The sequence below is a fragment of the Tachypleus tridentatus genome, chromosome 9 (genome assembly GCF_004210375.1).
Source record: "Tachypleus tridentatus isolate NWPU-2018 chromosome 9, ASM421037v1, whole genome shotgun sequence".
NCBI classification, from domain to species: Eukaryota; Metazoa; Arthropoda; class Merostomata; order Xiphosura; family Limulidae; genus Tachypleus; species Tachypleus tridentatus.
This window is the reverse complement of record NC_134833.1, coordinates 149,715,702-149,734,283: the sequence shown is the minus strand read 5'-3', so window position 1 is coordinate 149,734,283 and position 18,582 is coordinate 149,715,702. Positions and strand designations below refer to the sequence as shown.

General features: G+C 30.6%; 1 protein-coding gene across 6 annotated transcripts; it reads left to right on the top strand.

The window, feature by feature from the left end:
* The first annotated feature begins 1,791 nt into the window (after positions 1 to 1,791).
* LOC143226632 (uncharacterized) lies at positions 1,792 to 10,553 on the top strand. 6 transcript variants are annotated; one of them, XM_076457847.1, is made up of 4 exons: positions 1,792 to 1,940; positions 6,499 to 6,595; positions 8,756 to 8,933; positions 9,833 to 10,553. In XM_076457847.1, exons 1-4 carry the CDS (start codon positions 1,923 to 1,925, stop codon positions 9,912 to 9,914), a joined length of 375 nt encoding a protein of 124 aa, XP_076313962.1. In that variant the 5' UTR covers positions 1,792 to 1,922; the 3' UTR covers positions 9,915 to 10,553. The 6 variants fall into 6 exon arrangements, with proteins under 6 accessions (XP_076313962.1, XP_076313960.1, XP_076313964.1 ...); XM_076457845.1 differs by having other exon boundaries at positions 6,499 to 6,601; XM_076457849.1 differs by having other exon boundaries at positions 1,792 to 1,946; positions 8,756 to 8,860.
* The last annotated feature ends 8,029 nt before the right edge of the window (positions 10,554 to 18,582 follow it).

The following is an 18,582-nucleotide window of genomic DNA, read 5'->3' as shown; positions in this document are numbered from 1 at the left end:
CTAGAAATTTCAGCCTGCACAACAATACTGATAATAAATTAATGCTTTCGTACGCACGTATACTGTGCTTACATTCTAGAATTTCAGTGAACAGACAAGAATTTCGCTATACACATTTAACAACAACAGTTATTTGCATTTTAAATAAAAATTTAACTTACAGAAACGCTGATATTTAAACAAATAAATAATAGTAAATCCATTACACTACATAAAAGTTTACTTGTGCTCTGCATACCATGGGTATGAAAACCCGGTTTCTAACAGTATAAGTATGCTGAAATACCGCTATGCCACCGAGGGGCTCAACGCTACTATGAATGACTTCACTTGTTACCAATGTATTTATAATTTATGGTAGGTAAATCATTTCCGTCTTCACTGTGTGTCAGAGCATAGCATGAAATAAGACTAGGTTAAGCCAAAGTGGTGTTTACCTAACCATTATAAGACGCCCCCTGTATAACACTCTAGAAGGGTTAACATGTCAGTTTTAATTCTATATATTTTAACTATGATGCTGTCATGTGACTCAAGACATCGATATAAAAAGTTTTTCGCATTTGGCTTCTAAATTTCGCATGACTAACATCATTCACACCTAGAGGTGGAAATGGAATTAATATAAAATAAAACTGATAAAGACCACGACACAACGTTGTTGCGGGACTGTCTTGAAGTTAACAGGCATTGTCACAAAACAAAACAGTAATAAAAACGTATGAACTTTGAGATCACTTAAGTAATTTTGAAATTATACACAATCCCCATAAGTATAATCACTTTAAAAGATAACCTAGTTCTTAAACACACTATTAAAATAACAAGTATTTTGTTCAATATGCCCAAACGTATTGTGTGTGAGCTATTATGTGCGAATATAAAAGTTGCACGTTCTTTTTAATTTTTGCTTTTACACAATAGATACGGGAAAGAATTGTTCAGTTTGTTGAATGGCCAGGTGGTTAAAGTACTCGACTCGTAATCTGAGGGTCGCGGGTTCGCGCTCGAGTCGCGCCAAACATGCTCGCCCTCCCAGCCGTGGGGACGTTATAATGTTATGGTTAGTCCAACTATTCGTTGGTAAAAGAATAGCCTAAGAGCTGGCTGTGGGTGGTGATAACTAGTTACCTTCCTTCTAGTCTTACACTGCTAAATTAGGTATGACTAGCGCAGATAGTCCTCGTGTAGCTTTTTTTTTTTACCAACGATTAGTGGGATTGATCGTAACGTTGTAACGTCCTCACAGCTGAATGGGCGAGCCTGCTTGGTGTGACAGGGAATCGAGCGCCTTAACCACCTAGCTATGCCGAGCAACTTCAGTAATAGCAATCCTATTTATAGTTTACTTTAAGCGTTAAGACTACTACCTAAACGTAACATAACGCTTAGCTGAAACACTGGTTATGAAATGCTTAGAACAGCTTGCTTAGCTTCATTGTCAAAATGTTTAAAATCTTCCAGTGTGCACTGAAAACTATTAAAAATACAACAATAAAATTCGATTGTTTGAAAATTGTTATGAAATCAAACAAGCTATTACCAGTCGCACGCCTTATGGGTGAAAGAAGCGTTCATAAATAGCATGTTAGTATGTTTGAAGTCGTTTTATTGTTAATTTTATAACATTATTAAATATGACACGGATAATTAGAGATTGCAGATAATATTTCAAGCATTAAATCTGTTCTGTAAATTGGACTATAGGCCTACAGGCTCGCCAGTTAATTAATAATATTAAATTAGATTTACTACACAACTATTAGTAATGAATTGCAAAGCGTAAGGGGGAGCCACAAGTAGTGCCTATCGGTGTCATTTTATGTGAATTGTTTCATTGGAACTGTTTATGTTATCTTGGAAAATGTTACAAGAGCAAGCAAATGAAATAAGGCTGAAAGTAACAGTGTAAACAAACAAATATGAGTGATTTATCGGCTGTAAGTGTTGAGTAACTGGTGTCTAGCAGGTTCACATGCCTTGGTTCAAATATAAATTCTAATAAAGTACTGTTTCAGTATTTAAAAAAATACTGACGTATAAAAAACTTAGTTATATCAAATAATATGTGAAATCATTAAACGCGAAAACTGAAAAAGAAGATAATGAGAAATATGTATAAGAAATAATTCAACAGGTTCTTTGTACCAGTAGTGACTATTACTGATTACAATAGAAATAAGTATAGCTTTTGACATGTAGCCTCATTGTGCTTATAGGTTTAAAATAATGTTAAGTCAAAACCTAATTAGTTTATAATGCATCGCTTATCTTTAGAATTCAGAGCTACCGAGAATCATGTTAGAGACTTGCATTTCACTTTTAGCTTGAGCCTATTGATATACACATTAATAACAAATCTCACGTTTTGGTCAAATTAGCATCTTTCTATAATACATTGTGGTTGAATAACTGGCTGATTCCAGGTAAGTATGTTGGGGAGTGTACCAGATTTCACTCGTTTTCTATACTGATAGAGAATACAACTAACTGTCTTCAGTGGTCACAGAATTGTACTGCATGCTAAAATTTAACTTTTGTATAAGTCTCACTCAAACAAATTCCCAAAAGCCTGAAAACATCCCCTGCTAATGTTCAGCTTCAAGTCTAGTATTTGTAAGATCATTCGAGGGTTAATTCCCATTGGTTCACACAGTGTAGGTAACTTTTGTTCTTTGTACTGAACAAACAAGGATTTTGAGAATGCTTATATGTTATATACAAATTGGGAAAAGACTCAGCTTTTAGTATATATGTATTTTACTGGAGTTCTGTTTTTCTAAACATTCTGTGGATTCTATTAGAAAACAGATGAACAAAATGGTTGTATGTAAAATATTTTCTTAAATATTTAAAATTTGTATTTCTTACCTATTAGTGAATTCTTTCAAAGGTTTTGAGTGACAAACTGGAACACTGGTTAAAAAGAACTGGCTTACAGTTTTAAGACAGAAAGTCAAGATTCTGTTGTTTATATGTGTGGATAATTACCTTTGATTGGCTTCTAATTTCTCAAACCCTTAACAAAACCTCTGTAAACATGTCTTATTTATTGGCTTAAGGAATTTTCAGTATCTTAGCAACTCTTTTATTGCAAGTGCCTTTGGTTCAAATATACTATGTAACACAAATTTTGTTCCTGGATAGTTTGTGTTATTTCTTAATTGCTTATTTCAAACTTTGCTTTTGTGACCTGGATAATGAAATTTAGAAATTAACCTATTTTCTGTATAACAACAGGCAAATTTGCACATTTTCATTTACATAAGGTCTGAATAAAACAACATATGAATCAAGATTTACATGTATTTATACTAAAGTTATACAGAAATGAGCAAAACTGTTTAGAAGTGAGTAGTTTTTCGAGATTTGTGACTGTAATGTAAATCACTTTCGTGTATCAGCCCCAAAATATAGTCTCACATCGTGTTTTCGTTACATGCTCTCAGGCCACAAAAGCAAAGTTTGAAGAGAAAAATAGGTCTTTTCCATTTACTTTAAGCATAAGCAATTGGGAAATAACACTTTCTGTCCAGGAACAAGAAAAAGTAAAAATTTTGTTACATAGTGTTATAAAGGTATTACTTTCAGCTTTTCATATTTTCTTAATTTTTATATTAAAAAAGTAGTTTCATAGAAACACATTTATATCTGTTGAAACCTTCTTGATAAAATATATTGTATGTTTTTGAAATAATGTAATTTGATGATATTGTAACTTTGTATCATTTTTTTGGCCCATCAAGGGAGTCCCTTGCAATTCCCAGCAATAACCACCCCTTACTATTATTATTCTGACTTGACCTGACCACCCAAAGCCCTAATATCATAAGCAAATTTAAGTAATTCATTGACCATTTCTTCATCTGTGCCACTGATGATGAGCAAAATTGTTTCACGCTGCATACAGAAGTATTCCACTTGCTACGTTAATCCAGTTTGATTGAACTTGTTTCACGCGGCATACAGAAGTATTCCACTTGCTACGTTAATCCAGTTTGATTGAACTCCATTTACAACAATCCTCTGCTTTTTTTCCATCCAATGAGTCAGTTTGCCTCCCACACCAAAAGAGTTTATTGTTTTATTTTTAACAAGCTTTTCATGTACAAACTGTTAAATGCTTTCTGAAATTCTGGATACACCAAATCCATACCTTGCAAATAATAATAATGTCAACAGACTAGTAAGGCAAGACTTTCTTCCATTGAATCCAGTAAAATTTTACATTTCATAGAAAACTTTGCAAACCATGTTTTTATCAGAGTTTCAAAAACATTTCCACCACTGATGTAAAATTAACAAGTAATAAAAAATATTTAAAAAAAATATCTGAGTTAGTAATAGCAGTGATAAAAATATAGAAACATGGAAACACAGAACCATATAAAACATTTCCTATGTTACCAGCCAAATCATTCCAAGAATAATATATATTTACAGTTGAATGTTGAATTCCTGTCAGTTGCTTGAATTCAGGTTTGAATAAAAGCATTTAAACTGGACAATTCTATACAATCTTACAGTAGCTAATAACCATGATCTTGTAAGATTGACTCTGTACTTACTTTTATGTGTTTATCCTAACCTTGTTTTGTACTTGTTTGACATTGGTATCCTTACATCATACTTAATTATTGCAAAAACATATTTTATAACTCATTTCTCTTCTTTTTTTTTTTAACAATTTATTTTAAATAGGAAGATAAGTGAGCATTTGTTTTATTTCTATAATTCAATTGTAATATATATTGTTAATATGATAATCATTCCTCTAATTTTGAATTACATTAGAAGCCAGTGAAGCTGGAATGATTTCTCCAGCATGGTACAAATACCTTGGAGAGCTGGATTGATATTAAGGGGATAGTTACAGAATCCATGCCTAATAACTTTACTCCATGCACATATAATTGACTCCACCACATATTAGGGTCATGCCAAATAATAGGGAACATGTCAGATGCATCCCAAACCATGAAGTATAATGCCATGCATATCCACACAGCTGTCATATAGATTGCTATATAATGTTTGATTATTAAGAAACTTATATTTTAAAACTCAAATTTCAATAATATGTATACAGATTTGTATGTTGTGTAAATATTTGGACTCTTCGATACCTTTAATATTAATTTGGATTATTCTTTTTTTCTTTCTCTATTTTTACAGAAATTGTTTTGGCAGATATCATGTTTGTGCAATGAAAAGTTACAAATGGTTGTTATGTAAGAACGGTTTGTGTTGTTATCCAGTGTCTAGAAATGAAACTGTTTTTTATGAAACATGGAAATAACACATTCATAAACTAAACACACTGCCAAGTAATAGTTTTTCTTTTAATTATTTCCCTGTAAGGATACATGTGGTAGAAGAACAGAATAACATTACTGTTTTTTTGAAACTGTGAAATGCTTGATAATGTAGTTAGGTTCTCAAATAAGGCTATAAATCAACTTTAGCATCACAGAGTAATAGCATGAATGAGGTGACTATTTTTTATGTAGGCCCATCCATACGTACTGTGAATAATGATAGCCCGTTTCTACATGCTCTTAAACTACTTTTCTGTTGTACTAAAGCCATTGCAAAAACTTCACTCATTTTTGTGCTAATTTGGAGGAAGGAAAGAGAAAGAACATTTTGGTTCTTTTGTTGGTTCCCAGTTCTCCACTCCAGTAACACTGAAAAGTTTCACTGTTTGTGAGACTCTTGATGCTTAAATAAGAACTTCCTTTCACAATCTCCCACCCTTCCTTACCCTCTGGGCCCGGCATGATCATGTGGTTACGGCACTCGACTCATGGACTGAAGATAATGGGTTCAAATCCCCGTTATCCCAAACGTGCTCACCTTTTCGGCTGTGGGGGCATTATAATGTGCAGTCAATCACACTATTCATTGGTAAATGAATAGCCCAAGAGTTGTCAGTGGATGGTGATGACTAGCTGCCTTCCCTCTAGTCTTACACTACTAAATTAGGAATGGCTAGTGCAGATAGCCCTCATGTAGCTTTGGCAACAAAGTTCAAAACAAAACCAAATCCTCCCCACTAAGAGCTGGTGTTAGAGACTGGGATGGTATTAATCTTGAAAAAGTGATAACATTATCTGAATGAGATGCTTATATGCAGTAACTGACAGAGAGTGCATCGACGTAAGCGAAGAGTGTCGTTAACAAACTGCCAAAGACAATTAAGTGGAGTTTAAAAGACTGGAATGAGTGTAAAACTAATGTGTGTGTTTTAACTTTAGTTATTATTCAGAGGTTTTTAAAACCAAATTCATTATGATATTAAAATATAATTGTTTTTGAATGAAATAGGTGGTGACTAATCTGTTTTATTAACCATTGTTTAGTATTTCATATATTACATCAAAATGTCCTTTTAACTTTTTTTTTCTTCTAATAAACATAATTTTTTAAACTTTCTGTGAAATGTCTTAATTGTAGAATCCTGTTACAAGTTTCAGTTTTGTTCTGTCTTTAAATTAGACTCCAGGTTTTTCTGAGTGGGATGAATTTACGAAAAGTCTCCAGTCCCATAGTGTAGAAGAAGTACTAGGCATTGAAAGTCATGGCGATACTCAAGGTTTGTGTAAGTTACAAATATATAAATTATAATTGTTACTTTCATTGAAAGTCATGGTGACACTCAAGGTTTGTGTAAGTTACAAATATATAAATTATAATTGTTACTTTCATTGAAAGTCATGGTGACACTCAAGGTTTGTGTAAGTTACAAATATATAAATTATAATTGTTACTTTCATTGAAAGTCATGGTGACACTCAAGGTTTGTGTAAGTTACAAATATATAAATTATAATTGTTACTTTCATTGAAAGTCATGGCGACACTCAAGGTTTGTGTAAGTTACAAATATATAAATTATAATTGTTACTTTCATTGAAAGTCATGGTGACACTCAAGGTTTGTGTAAGTTACAAATATATAAATTATAATTGTTACTTTCATTGAAAGTCATGGTGACACTCAAGGTTTGTGTAAGTTACAAATATATAAATTATAATTGTTACTTTCATTGAAAGTCATGGTGACACTCAAGGTTTGTGTAAGTTACAAATATATAAATTATAATTGTTACTTTCATTGAAAGTCATGGCGACACTCAAGGTTTGTGTAAGTTACAAATATATAAATTATAATTGTTACTTTCATTGAAAGTCATGGCGACACTCAAGGTTTGTGTAAGTTACAAATATATAAATTATAATTGTTACTTTCATTGAAAGTCATGGCGACACTCAAGGTTTGTGTAAGTTACAAGTATATAAATTATAATTGTTACTTTCATTGAAAGTCATGGCGACACTCGAGGTTTTTGTAAGTTACAAATATATAAATTATAATTGTTACTTTCATTGAAAGTCATGGTGACACTCAAGGTTTGTGTAAGTTACAAATATATAAATTATAATTGTTACTTTCATTGAAAGTCATGGTGACACTCAAGGTTTGTGTAAGTTACAAATATATAAATTATAATTGTTACTTTCATTGAAAGTCATGGTGACACTCGAGATTTGTGTAAGTTACAAATATATAAATTATAATTGTTACTTTCATTGAAAGTCATGGTGACACTCGAGGTTTGTGTAAGTTACAAATATATAAATTATAATTGTTACTTTCATTGAAAGTCATGGCGACACTCGAGGTTTGTGTAAGTTACAAATATATAAATTATAATTGTTACTTTCATTGAAAGTCATGGTGACACTCGAGGTTTGTGTAAGTTACAAATATATAAATTATAATTGTTACTTTCATTGAAAGTCATGGTGACACTCGAGATTTGTGTAAGTTACAAATATATAAATTATAATTGTTACTTTCATTGAAAGTCATGGTGACACTCGAGGTTTGTGTAAGTTACAAATATATAAATTATAATTGTTACTTTCATTGAAAGTCATGGTGACACTCGAGGTTTGTGTAAGTTACAAATATATAAATTATAATTGTTACTTTCATTGAAAGTCATGGCGACACTCGAGGTTTGTGTAAGTTACAAATATATAAATTATAATTGTTACTTTCATTGAAATTCATGGTGACACTCGAGGTTTGTGTAAGTTACAAATATATAAATTATAATTGTTACTTTCATTCCCATTATTGTATATAGAAAAGTAGATATAACAAGTGTCATTAGTTTTTATTTCAATTTATTATTTATCATAATAGTTTTGTTACAAAGATTGATTTGTATTGTTCTGGGACTAATATAAATTTACTTAGCTGGTTGAACCTTGTAACATATTATTGGGATTATGGCCGAAAATGTTGTTAATAGGGCAAGTAAGCAGCTGATGAAACAGTTGAATATGAGAAGAGTATGTTTAATTAGCTACACTGATTGCTGGCTTGATGTTTAGTTTCATTAAAAGTACATAGCCTACTCTAATTTGAAGGTAACATTAAATAGATATTAAGTTGTCTTAGATATCTTGTTACTGAAGAGAATTAACAGAATATTAATGAACTTGTTTAAGATCCACTGACATTTTTGCAAACCAGTTTGAATTTTATAAAAAAGAAATGTGTTTGTGTGTATGTCTGTTTCAAAAAATAATTTATTTTCTAAAGTAAATGTATCTTTTTGTTAATCAGTATTGTTGTGGGTTAAATGAAACATTTGATAAGTTATTTGTTTCACATGACTTGTAAGATAAGGTGTAAACATGATGTTTCTCTAATTATTATCTGATTAATTACATACTTTTCAGATAGTACAGGTGAAGAAAAGAGCCCTACAGTTGGTGTCAAGGTGGAAGATACAATGCTTAACTTCATCTACAGTGATAAAATATGTGGATTAGAACCAGAAGAAGGTACTTCACTGTTCTCAACCAAACCCATGGTAGCATGGCCTGTTGTCCCATTAGAAGACATACTACAACCAATGTGAGAATGTGTTAACCTGTAGAATACAGCATTAAAAAAAAACTAATTACAACACTTCATTAGTGTTGGAATGTATTTGGTTTTCTTGTGGCACAAGTTGTATGTTTTTGTACACTTAACACAATTATTGTAATCGGGGTTATTTAACATAAAGTTTTTGTTTAGGCTGGAAGAAGTCATTTTTAATAAGTTAAACCTTCTTCTGATCTTAAGAAAGCTACACCAATTATTATTATTTTTTGATTTTATAAAATGTGAATCTTTTTATTAATGGCTAACTTTTATAAAGATATTTTAAATTCTGTTCCAATATTAAATAAAAGTTAATCTGAAAATCTAATCAAATATGCAGTAAATGTTTAAAACACAATTATTGTTTTAGGTCTTGAGTTATATACTTTAGTCAGATTTGAATGAATGTAGTGTTATGTTAGTGCTTTATTAATCAGTTCTGAGAAAGAGTTCAGTGACATATGCCACATTTGTGTAATCAGTTCTGAGAAAGAGTTCAGTGCCATATGCCACATTTGTGTAATCAGTTCTGAGAAAGAGTTCAGTGCCATATGCCACATTTGTGTAATCAGTTGTGACAGAATGTTTTCACATTTTATATGAATTTGCCACAAAATGCTCCATTAACACGAGTAGTAAAACAATTTAATCGTCTTGTTAACACAATGTGATATTTTCATAGCTTATTGTTTATGTTTTGTGGAATGACTCATTAATGAATATTTCTATAAGTTCTATAATTCTGTGAACCACCAGTTACTTTAATTAAATGAGATGTTTGGAGAAGGGTGCTTTAAACCTTATTGAGGTCAGGATATTATATGAAGAACATTTGGTTAGCAAAACAAACATCTTAAGGCTCTGTAAAATAGTTTGTTTTTCCATAGGTTTTTGGATCTCAGTTGTCCTACAGAGAGTGAACCATCTGATGGTAACACTGAAGAAAGGAAACCAGAACCAACTGTGTAAAAATAGGAGAATATGTAGACATTTTTTTGCAATAATTCAAAAATATTTGTGAAAACGTTTCAATTGAAATATTTAGTAAAGAACATCAGAAGTGCGCAAAAAAAATAATGCTGATAAAACACAAGAAAATGTGGGAAAAAATCAGTTTTTCATTAATATAATTCCATTAAGAAAATATTAAAATACAGACTGAAATATGCAAGATGATAAGTTCTTATGTACTAAATACTTTAGAGACAGCATGAGTCAGTTAAGAAGTCTATAACGCTGGTAAAAACATGATATCATGATGAAACTTTGTAGAATGAACAGCAACTGCATGATGTGGAGACACAAGTGTGAAGGATGATGTTCCGAAATTCTTCTGCCTTTTCTCTTTCATCTTCTACACTTGTGTCTCCACAACATTCAGTTGCTGTCCATTTTACAAAGTTTCATCATGAATATTTGCCTAAACTATCCATCAAAGAACATGGTTTCCATTTTAACTGAAAGAAATATTTCAAATCAATTTATGAATGTATGGCATTTTAAAACATAATCTGATACTTCAGCTAAGTTGGAACATGAGTTCCTCTAGAAAATAGAAAACTAGTTGGCTTACATGATGAATTACCAAATAAAATATTTCTAGCTTTTTCCCTTTTCGTTTCTTTGATATTTGCATTGTATTTATTTAGCTCATTACATAATTTTTCAAAACATATGCAAATGCAAATTTTGAACAAATTGTATTTGAATTTATTTTTCACATAACTTTTAAGATATTCAGCACAAACTGTTAAAGTACACATGTTTGAACACAATTTTTACTCAATTTACCATACTGTTTTATTGAGATGTATGAAGCAAATGAAGACTGTGTTTAACAGTATGCAATAAATATGTGAAATGAGACAGTCCCCATCTCAAAATACAAGAACATTTTACTGTACAAAGACAAAATACTGTGAGACTGGAACCAGTCTTATACACTATGTTTTGAAGTTTTACTGCCTCGTCATCGAGTTAACTTTGTACAAGTTAAGACCTGTATACAATTTCAGAAATTGTATGATAAAATTTACTTACAATTAGTTTAAAGAATTTCATGCTATTTATTAACAATATTTTCCTCTGGTCCTATATCCTTATTTAATACTTTAAAATTACTTTCATTACACTTGATTATATGACTAGATTCACAAATATTATCATTACACTATGTAACACAGATTTTGTTTCTGGATAGTATGCGTTATTTCTTAGTTGCTTATGTTGTAAAAGTACAGAAAATAGCCATTATTCCTTTCAAACTTTGCTTCTGTGACCTGGATAATGAAATTTAGAAATTAACCTATTTTCTTTGTAAAACGGGCAAATTTGTACATTTTCATTTACATAAGGCCTGAATAACACAACATATTATTCAAGATTTACATGTATTTATACTAACGTTATACAGAAATGAGCAAAACTGTTTAGAAGTGAGTAGTTTTTCGAGATTCGCGACTGTAATGTAAATCACCTTCACGTATCAGCCCATAATTATAGTCTCCCATCATGTTTTCATTATATGCTTCCAGGTCACAAAAGCAAAGTTTGAAGTTAAAACAGGTCTTTTCCATTTACCTTAAGCATAAGCAATTGGGAAATAACACTTTCTGTCTAGGAACAATAAAAGTAAAAATGTTGTTACATGTGTTATTGATGTTTGTACTAAAACAACAGTTTTCTTCCCCTACTGAATCAAATCTTTCATTTCAATATGTGTTCAGGTAAAGGTGAGATCTTTGTGTTAAATTTTCTAACATTTCTTTATTAGGTATTTTGAATTTCTTCTAGTTTTGCTTATGCATATATTTCTACATTTACATGTTAGTTTCTCAGAGTTGACTGAGTTCTTTAAGTAATTAAACTAAGACTAGTGTTAGCTCTGTAATGTTACTATAATATTTTTATAATACTTCTCATTTTAATTAAGTCATTCTTCATTTAATATAACTAAGGATCAGTTGTGACTTAGTGTTTAGTTATAGGTCAGAGATTTGTGGTTTGAGCTGTGATGCTTTTAAACATGTTTCAGCTATGTTATAAAATCAATTTAAAGAGTTACATGAAGCTACTATCTAGCTGCCTTCAGTTTTGTCACTTTTGAAAGTTGTAGACGTGATTCCCAGGCATCTCGGACCAAACTGTTTCACACAGGAACACATGAGATTCTGCTCTGATGGAATACCAAATACCAAAAATTTAACCTGTAATGGGCACTAATGAACAGACATTTATTTATTTTTAAAAATATCAAGGTTTATTAGTAGCCAACTGAAGGACATTTATATGAGAATAAGAAATGAGTTAGAGGCTTTTTAAATTAATACCATGCAGCATTTATTAATATAGAAAAGAACTTTACTTACTACAAAAACTTTGTCACCATTAAACTTTTCTAACCTTTCTACCTTTAAATAGTTAAAAAGAACTTTTACCTAGACGTAAAAACTGTGACAAGTAAAACTGTACTTGCCTGGTAGCTAAGATTTGAGGGTGTGGCTGGATGATAACTCTTTCTGGTGCAGGTTGGACAGCTTATAGAACTGTCCAATATGTATTTAATTCATATCTCTGCCACTAAGATCTATCCAGCTCTTATGCAGAATTTGTCTTTCTTGTAGGTATGCAGAACATGACTGTCAGTCACTTAACAATCAAAACTCAGGTAAAAGATGATGCACAAAAGCTCTTGTTATCATGACAACAATAGTTCAACATCACTGATATGTACAATTCTCAGATTCTCTTGAGTGTGAAAGTTCCCTTTATTCTGACCTTAGGTCATCACTTGTCTCACACTTTAAGATTTTTATGAACTCATTACTATTCACAGCTTAACAGTCTGTTAATTTTCTAGACAGCTACTCAGACCTCATCTCATAATTTACTTTAAACTTGATATCAGACTTGTTAGTGTATACGAGGTAATTAATAGTCAGTCATTAATTATTCTGACAGTTTGATAGTTCTTTCTGTGTTCTGTTGAACAGGATTTACAACTTGAAACAAACATCTCCATTCAGTCAGGCATCAAAATGATGTCCTTATAATGAAATAAATTTGTATACACGTGTGATTGCTTAGTTTTCATAACTATGTTTGTGAATTAGCCATGCACTAGTGTGACATCTCCACAAGTAAGAATAAAATGTTACAAACACGTTTGATTAATAATTTTGTGACCTTACTTTTATAACTACTGTCTATCAACTGAGTGAGTTCATAATGAAGGTATTAAAAAACATTCTCCCAACATATTTTCAGTTGATATGTTTAGTAACTTTTAAATAAAATTATGTTTGGTATATTTATATTATTAACTTTAACCTTCTGTTGCTATGTGTACTTGTTTCAAACCATAGGTAGCTTCTTCCCAGACATAGGAATTGTGCTCTAAAGTTAGTGACTCTTGTCTAATACTGTGTAATAATAACAACTGTAAGCCAAACATGTTAATAAACAAGTTCCTTGATGATGAGAAACCCACTTGAAGTCAAAATATATCAGAACAGCTGGTGTGGCTATTCACACTTTTACTGATAAAGCAGAGAACAACATTTTGACCTTCCTAGGTCATCTTCAGGTTAAAAAAGAGAGAGTTTGCAACTCTTTGTAAACCTGACGATGACCTATGAAGGTTGAAATGTTGTCTCTGCTTTATTAGTAAAAGTGTTAATACCCATACCAGCTGTTCTTCTCAGATATATTAATGAGCAATCTGTAGTGTAAACTTTGAATTATAGTCCAGATTTTGTAAAATAAAACACTATAGAACTTAATTCCAACAGTTAATATGTAGGATCATCACTATTAATATATTCAGCTTCAGTGTTTTTATATGTCCACCTTAGGCCAAAACTTACATTATGCTGGTAACTAGAGAAATAAAACACAAATGTAATATTCTGTTTCAAACAAAAAATTCAAGTTAGTGAAAGATGTGAATGTTTAAAGTTCAAAAGTAAATAAAATACATTCAATTGTTCATGTTGATTATTGTAAATTCCATGTATGTCCCCCTGTTTGTACCAATTATCATTGTAAATAACAAGTACGTCACACTGTATCAATTATTGTAAATAACAAGTACATCACACTGTCACAGTTATTATTGTAAATAACAAGTATGTCACACTGTTTGTATCAGTTATTATTGTAAATAACAAGTACATCACACTGTCACAGTTATTATTGTAAATAACAAGTATGTCACACTGTTTGTATCAGTTATTATTGTAAATAACAAGTACATCACACTGTCACAGTTATTATTGTAAATAACAAGTATGTCACACTGTTTGTATCAGTTATTATTGTAAATAACAAGTACATCACACTGTATCAGTTATTATTGTAAACAACAAGTATGTCACACTGTTTGTATCAGTTATTATTGTAAATAACAAGTACATCACACTGTTTGTCACAGTTATTATTGTAAATAACAAGTACACACAGTACATCACACTGTATCAGTTATTATTGTAAATAACAAAGTACATCACACTGTCATTAGTTATTATTGTAAATAACAAGTACATCACACTGTATCAGTTATTATTGTAAATAACAAGTACATCACACTGTATCAGTTATTATTGTAAATAACAAGTACATCACACTGTTTGTATCAGTTATTATTGTAAATAACAAGTACGTCACACTGTATCAGTTATTATTGTAAATAACAAGTATTTCACACTGTTTGTATCAGTTATTATTGTAAATAACAAGTACGTCACACTGTATCAGTTATTATTGTAAATAACAAGTACATCACACTGTTTGTATCAGTTATTATTGTAAATAACAAGTACGTCACACTGTATCAGTTATTATTGTAAATAACAAGTATTTCACACTGTTTGTATCAGTTATTATTGTAAATAACAAGTACATCACACTGTCACAGTTATTATTGTAAATAACAGGTACATCACACTGTATCAGTTATTATTGTAAATAACAAGTACATCACACTGTATCAGTTATTATTGTAAATAACAAGTACATCACACTGTATCAGTTATTATTGTAAACAACAGGTACATCACACTGTTTGTATCAGTTATTATTGTAAACTGTTTGTATCAGTTATTATTGTAAACAACAGGTACATCACACTGTTTGTATCAGTTATTATTGTAAATAACAAGTACGTCACACTGTTTGTATCAGTTATTATTGTAAATAACAAGTACATCACACTGTTTGTATCAGTTATTATTGTAAATAACAAGTACATCACACTGTTTGTATCAGTTATTATTGTAAATAACAAGTACATCACACTGTATCAGTTATTATTGTAAATAACAAGTACACATCAGTTATTATTGTAAATAACAAGTACGTCACACTGTATCAGTTATTATTGTAAATAACAAGTACATCACACTGTATCAGTTATTATTGTAAACAACAGGTACATCACACTGTTTGTATCAGTTATTATTGTAAATAACAAGTATGTCACACTGTTTGTATCAGTTATTATTGTAAATAACAAGTATGTCACACTGTTTGTATCAGTTATTATTGTAAATAACAAGTATGTCACACTGTTTGTATCAGTTATTATTGTAAATAACAAGTACATCACACTGTATCAGTTATTATTGTAAATAACAAGTATTTCACACTGTTTGTATCAGTTATTATTGTAAATAACAAGTACATCACACTGTATCAGTTATTATTGTAAATAACAAGTACATCACACTGTATCAGTTATTATTGTAAATAACAAGTACATCACACTGTATCAGTTATTATTGTAAATAACAAGTACATCACACTGTTTGTATCAGTTATTATTGTAAATAACAAGTACATCACACTGTATCAGTTATTATTGTAAATAACAAGTACATCACACTGTATCAGTTATTATTGTAAATAACAAGTACATCACACTGTTTGTATCAGTTATTATTGTAAATAACAAGTATGTCACACTGTTTGTATCAGTTATTATTGTAAATAACAAGTATGTCACACTGTTTGTATCAGTTATTATTGTAAATAACAAGTATGTCACACTGTTTGTATCAGTTATTATTGTAAATAACAAGTACATCACACTGTATCAGTTATTATTGTAAACAACAAGTATTTCACACTGTTTGTATCAGTTATTATTGTAAATAACAAGTACATCACACCGTATCAGTTATTATTGTAAATAACAAGTACATCACACTGTATCAGTTATTATTGTAAACAACAAGTATTTCACACTGTTTGTATCAGTTATTATTGTAAATAACAAGTACGTCACACTGCATCAGTTATTATTGTAAATAACAAGTACATCACACTGTTTGTATCAGTTATTATTGTAAATAACAAGTACATCACACTGTTTGTATCAGTTATTATTGTAAATAACAAGTATTTCACACTGTTTGTATCAGTTATTATTGTAAATAACAAGTACATCACACTGTTTGTATCAGTTATTATTGTAAATAACAAGTACATCACACTGTTTGTATCAGTTATTATTGTAAATAACAAGTACATCACACTGTATCAGTTATTATTGTAAACAACAAGTATTTCACACTGTTTGTATCAGTTATTATTGTAAATAACAAGTACGTCACACCGTGTCAGTTATTATTGTAAATAACAAGTACGTCACACTGCATCAGTTATTATTGTAAATAACAAGTACATCACACTGTTTGTATCAGTTATTATTGTAAATAACAAGTACATCACACTGTTTGTATCAGTTATTATTGTAAATAACAAGTACGTCACACTGCATCAGTTATTATTGTAAATAACAAGTATTTCACACTGTTTGTATCAGTTATTATTGTAAATAACAAGTACATCACACTGTTTGTATCAGTTATTATTGTAAATAACAAGTACATCACACTGTATCAGTTATTATTGTAAATAACAAGTACATCACACTGTATCAGTTATTATTGTAAACAACAAGTACGTCACACTGTTTGTATCAGTTATTATTGTAAATACTACAGAGACATTGAGTCATTTTTTAAAAGAAACAATGTTAAAACATGTAGGGAACTCATTTCAGAAGGAATGACAAGACTGAGTTCACTTTGATTAAACATGACTTCTTTCCCAATAATATAAACAGAGTTTGGCCTAAGGGTTTAATTGTTGGATATTTTCATCCCAAACATGATCTAAATAGGGTTAATAATGTACAACAAACTTGATATGTTTAAATGTTAGAAATATTAGGCATTTTTCATTGCAAATTTAAATCTGAAATACTGATATTTCTGGAATCATGCTATTCTTAAAAAAAGCCTTCTTTCCCTTTACTAAATTATTATGTAAATATTTTTTGGCAGACACCTGGGCATATTGGCTAATTGTTATAAAATACATCGCTCACTCTCTCTCAGGATTTGGTTAATCGTGTACTCTGGAGGGTCAGGTGCTCTGTGACTTCTTCCTCCTTCCTTCACTTACATGATCATGCAGTGCTGGTTGGTATGGCTACTGCTTTAGGGTCAGTGGGCTGAATTTCTCCAACCCTTTCAGGGAATGTCCATATACTGGTTTCATACATTTATAGATATTATCTGCTCTATCAGTAGGAAGTCTAGTTTGATGGTGGCCTTTTTTTTCCCCACTTTTTATATATATTTATTATTTATTTATTTACATATTTTTATTTTCCATTTTATTTTTGTGTTTAAATAAATGTTGATCGGGAGAAGTGTTTAAGACTATCTTCATCGTAAGAGGTACCCGCCTAGTTCACATAATAATTCATTTTTCATCCATTTTTATCAAAATATGTTATTGTACTGTGTAGAAGTCTATCTGGTATGGCAGGTTTATAAATACATATCCTTTCCTAAAGTATAAATTGAATTTCTATTAAGTCACTGTGACCAATCATACTGAATTATATAGTTTTGATATTGAAGAGGTTCATATTTTATGATGTATTTATTGTCCACCTTTTGGTCATTGAGGTGGTTTAATAGTTCACTCACTTATTAATTCACATAATTTGATATCTTTTTTTGGGATGATTTTACTGGTCAAAGTTGTTTACCTGAGTTGAATAATTTGATGTCTGTAATTAATGGTAATTCTTGTGGTATTAGGTGCTGCTGTATCAACATTTGATAAGATTTTAGAAATTATTGATATAGTTTCTGAGATAATTTATAATATTTCAGCTTATAATATGTTATATTTGTCCTTTGCTGTGTTAGTAATTCCACCAAATCTTATAAATATAAAATAAAACAAAAAAAACACTAAAGCTACATGAGGGCTATCTGCAATAAGCCAGTCCCTAATTTAGCAGTGCAAGATTAGAGGAAAGACAGAGAGTCATCACCACTCACTGCCAACTCTCAAGATACTCTTTTTTCCAATGAATATATTGGGATTGACCATAACATTATAACGCCCCACTGCTGAAAGGGTGAGCATGTTTGGTGTGATCGGATTCAAGCCCACCACTCTCAGATTAAGAGTCTAGCACCCTAACCACCTTATATGCTGGGCCTAAAATAATGCTGGCTCATTGAACACTCTTAAATTTGCTACAAGTGAGTTAACTGTAACTCTAAAGTTGTTAAATTGAATAATGCCATATACCCACTTTGAATGAAGGTAGCTT

What these genes read in the sequence shown, in the direction of transcription:
- LOC143226632 (XM_076457844.1), top strand. Translation starts at nt 1,923, where the DNA reads ATGAGTGATTTATCGGCTGTAAGT. An exon ending in TGGCGATACTCAAGGTTTGT is followed by an intron (nt 6,602 to 8,755) that starts GTAAGTTACAAA and finishes CATACTTTTCAG; the next exon opens with ATAGTACAGGTGAAGAAAAG. An exon ending in GAAGACATACTACAACCAAT is followed by an intron (nt 8,934 to 9,832) that starts GTGAGAATGTGT and finishes GTTTTTCCATAG; the next exon opens with GTTTTTGGATCTCAGTTGTC.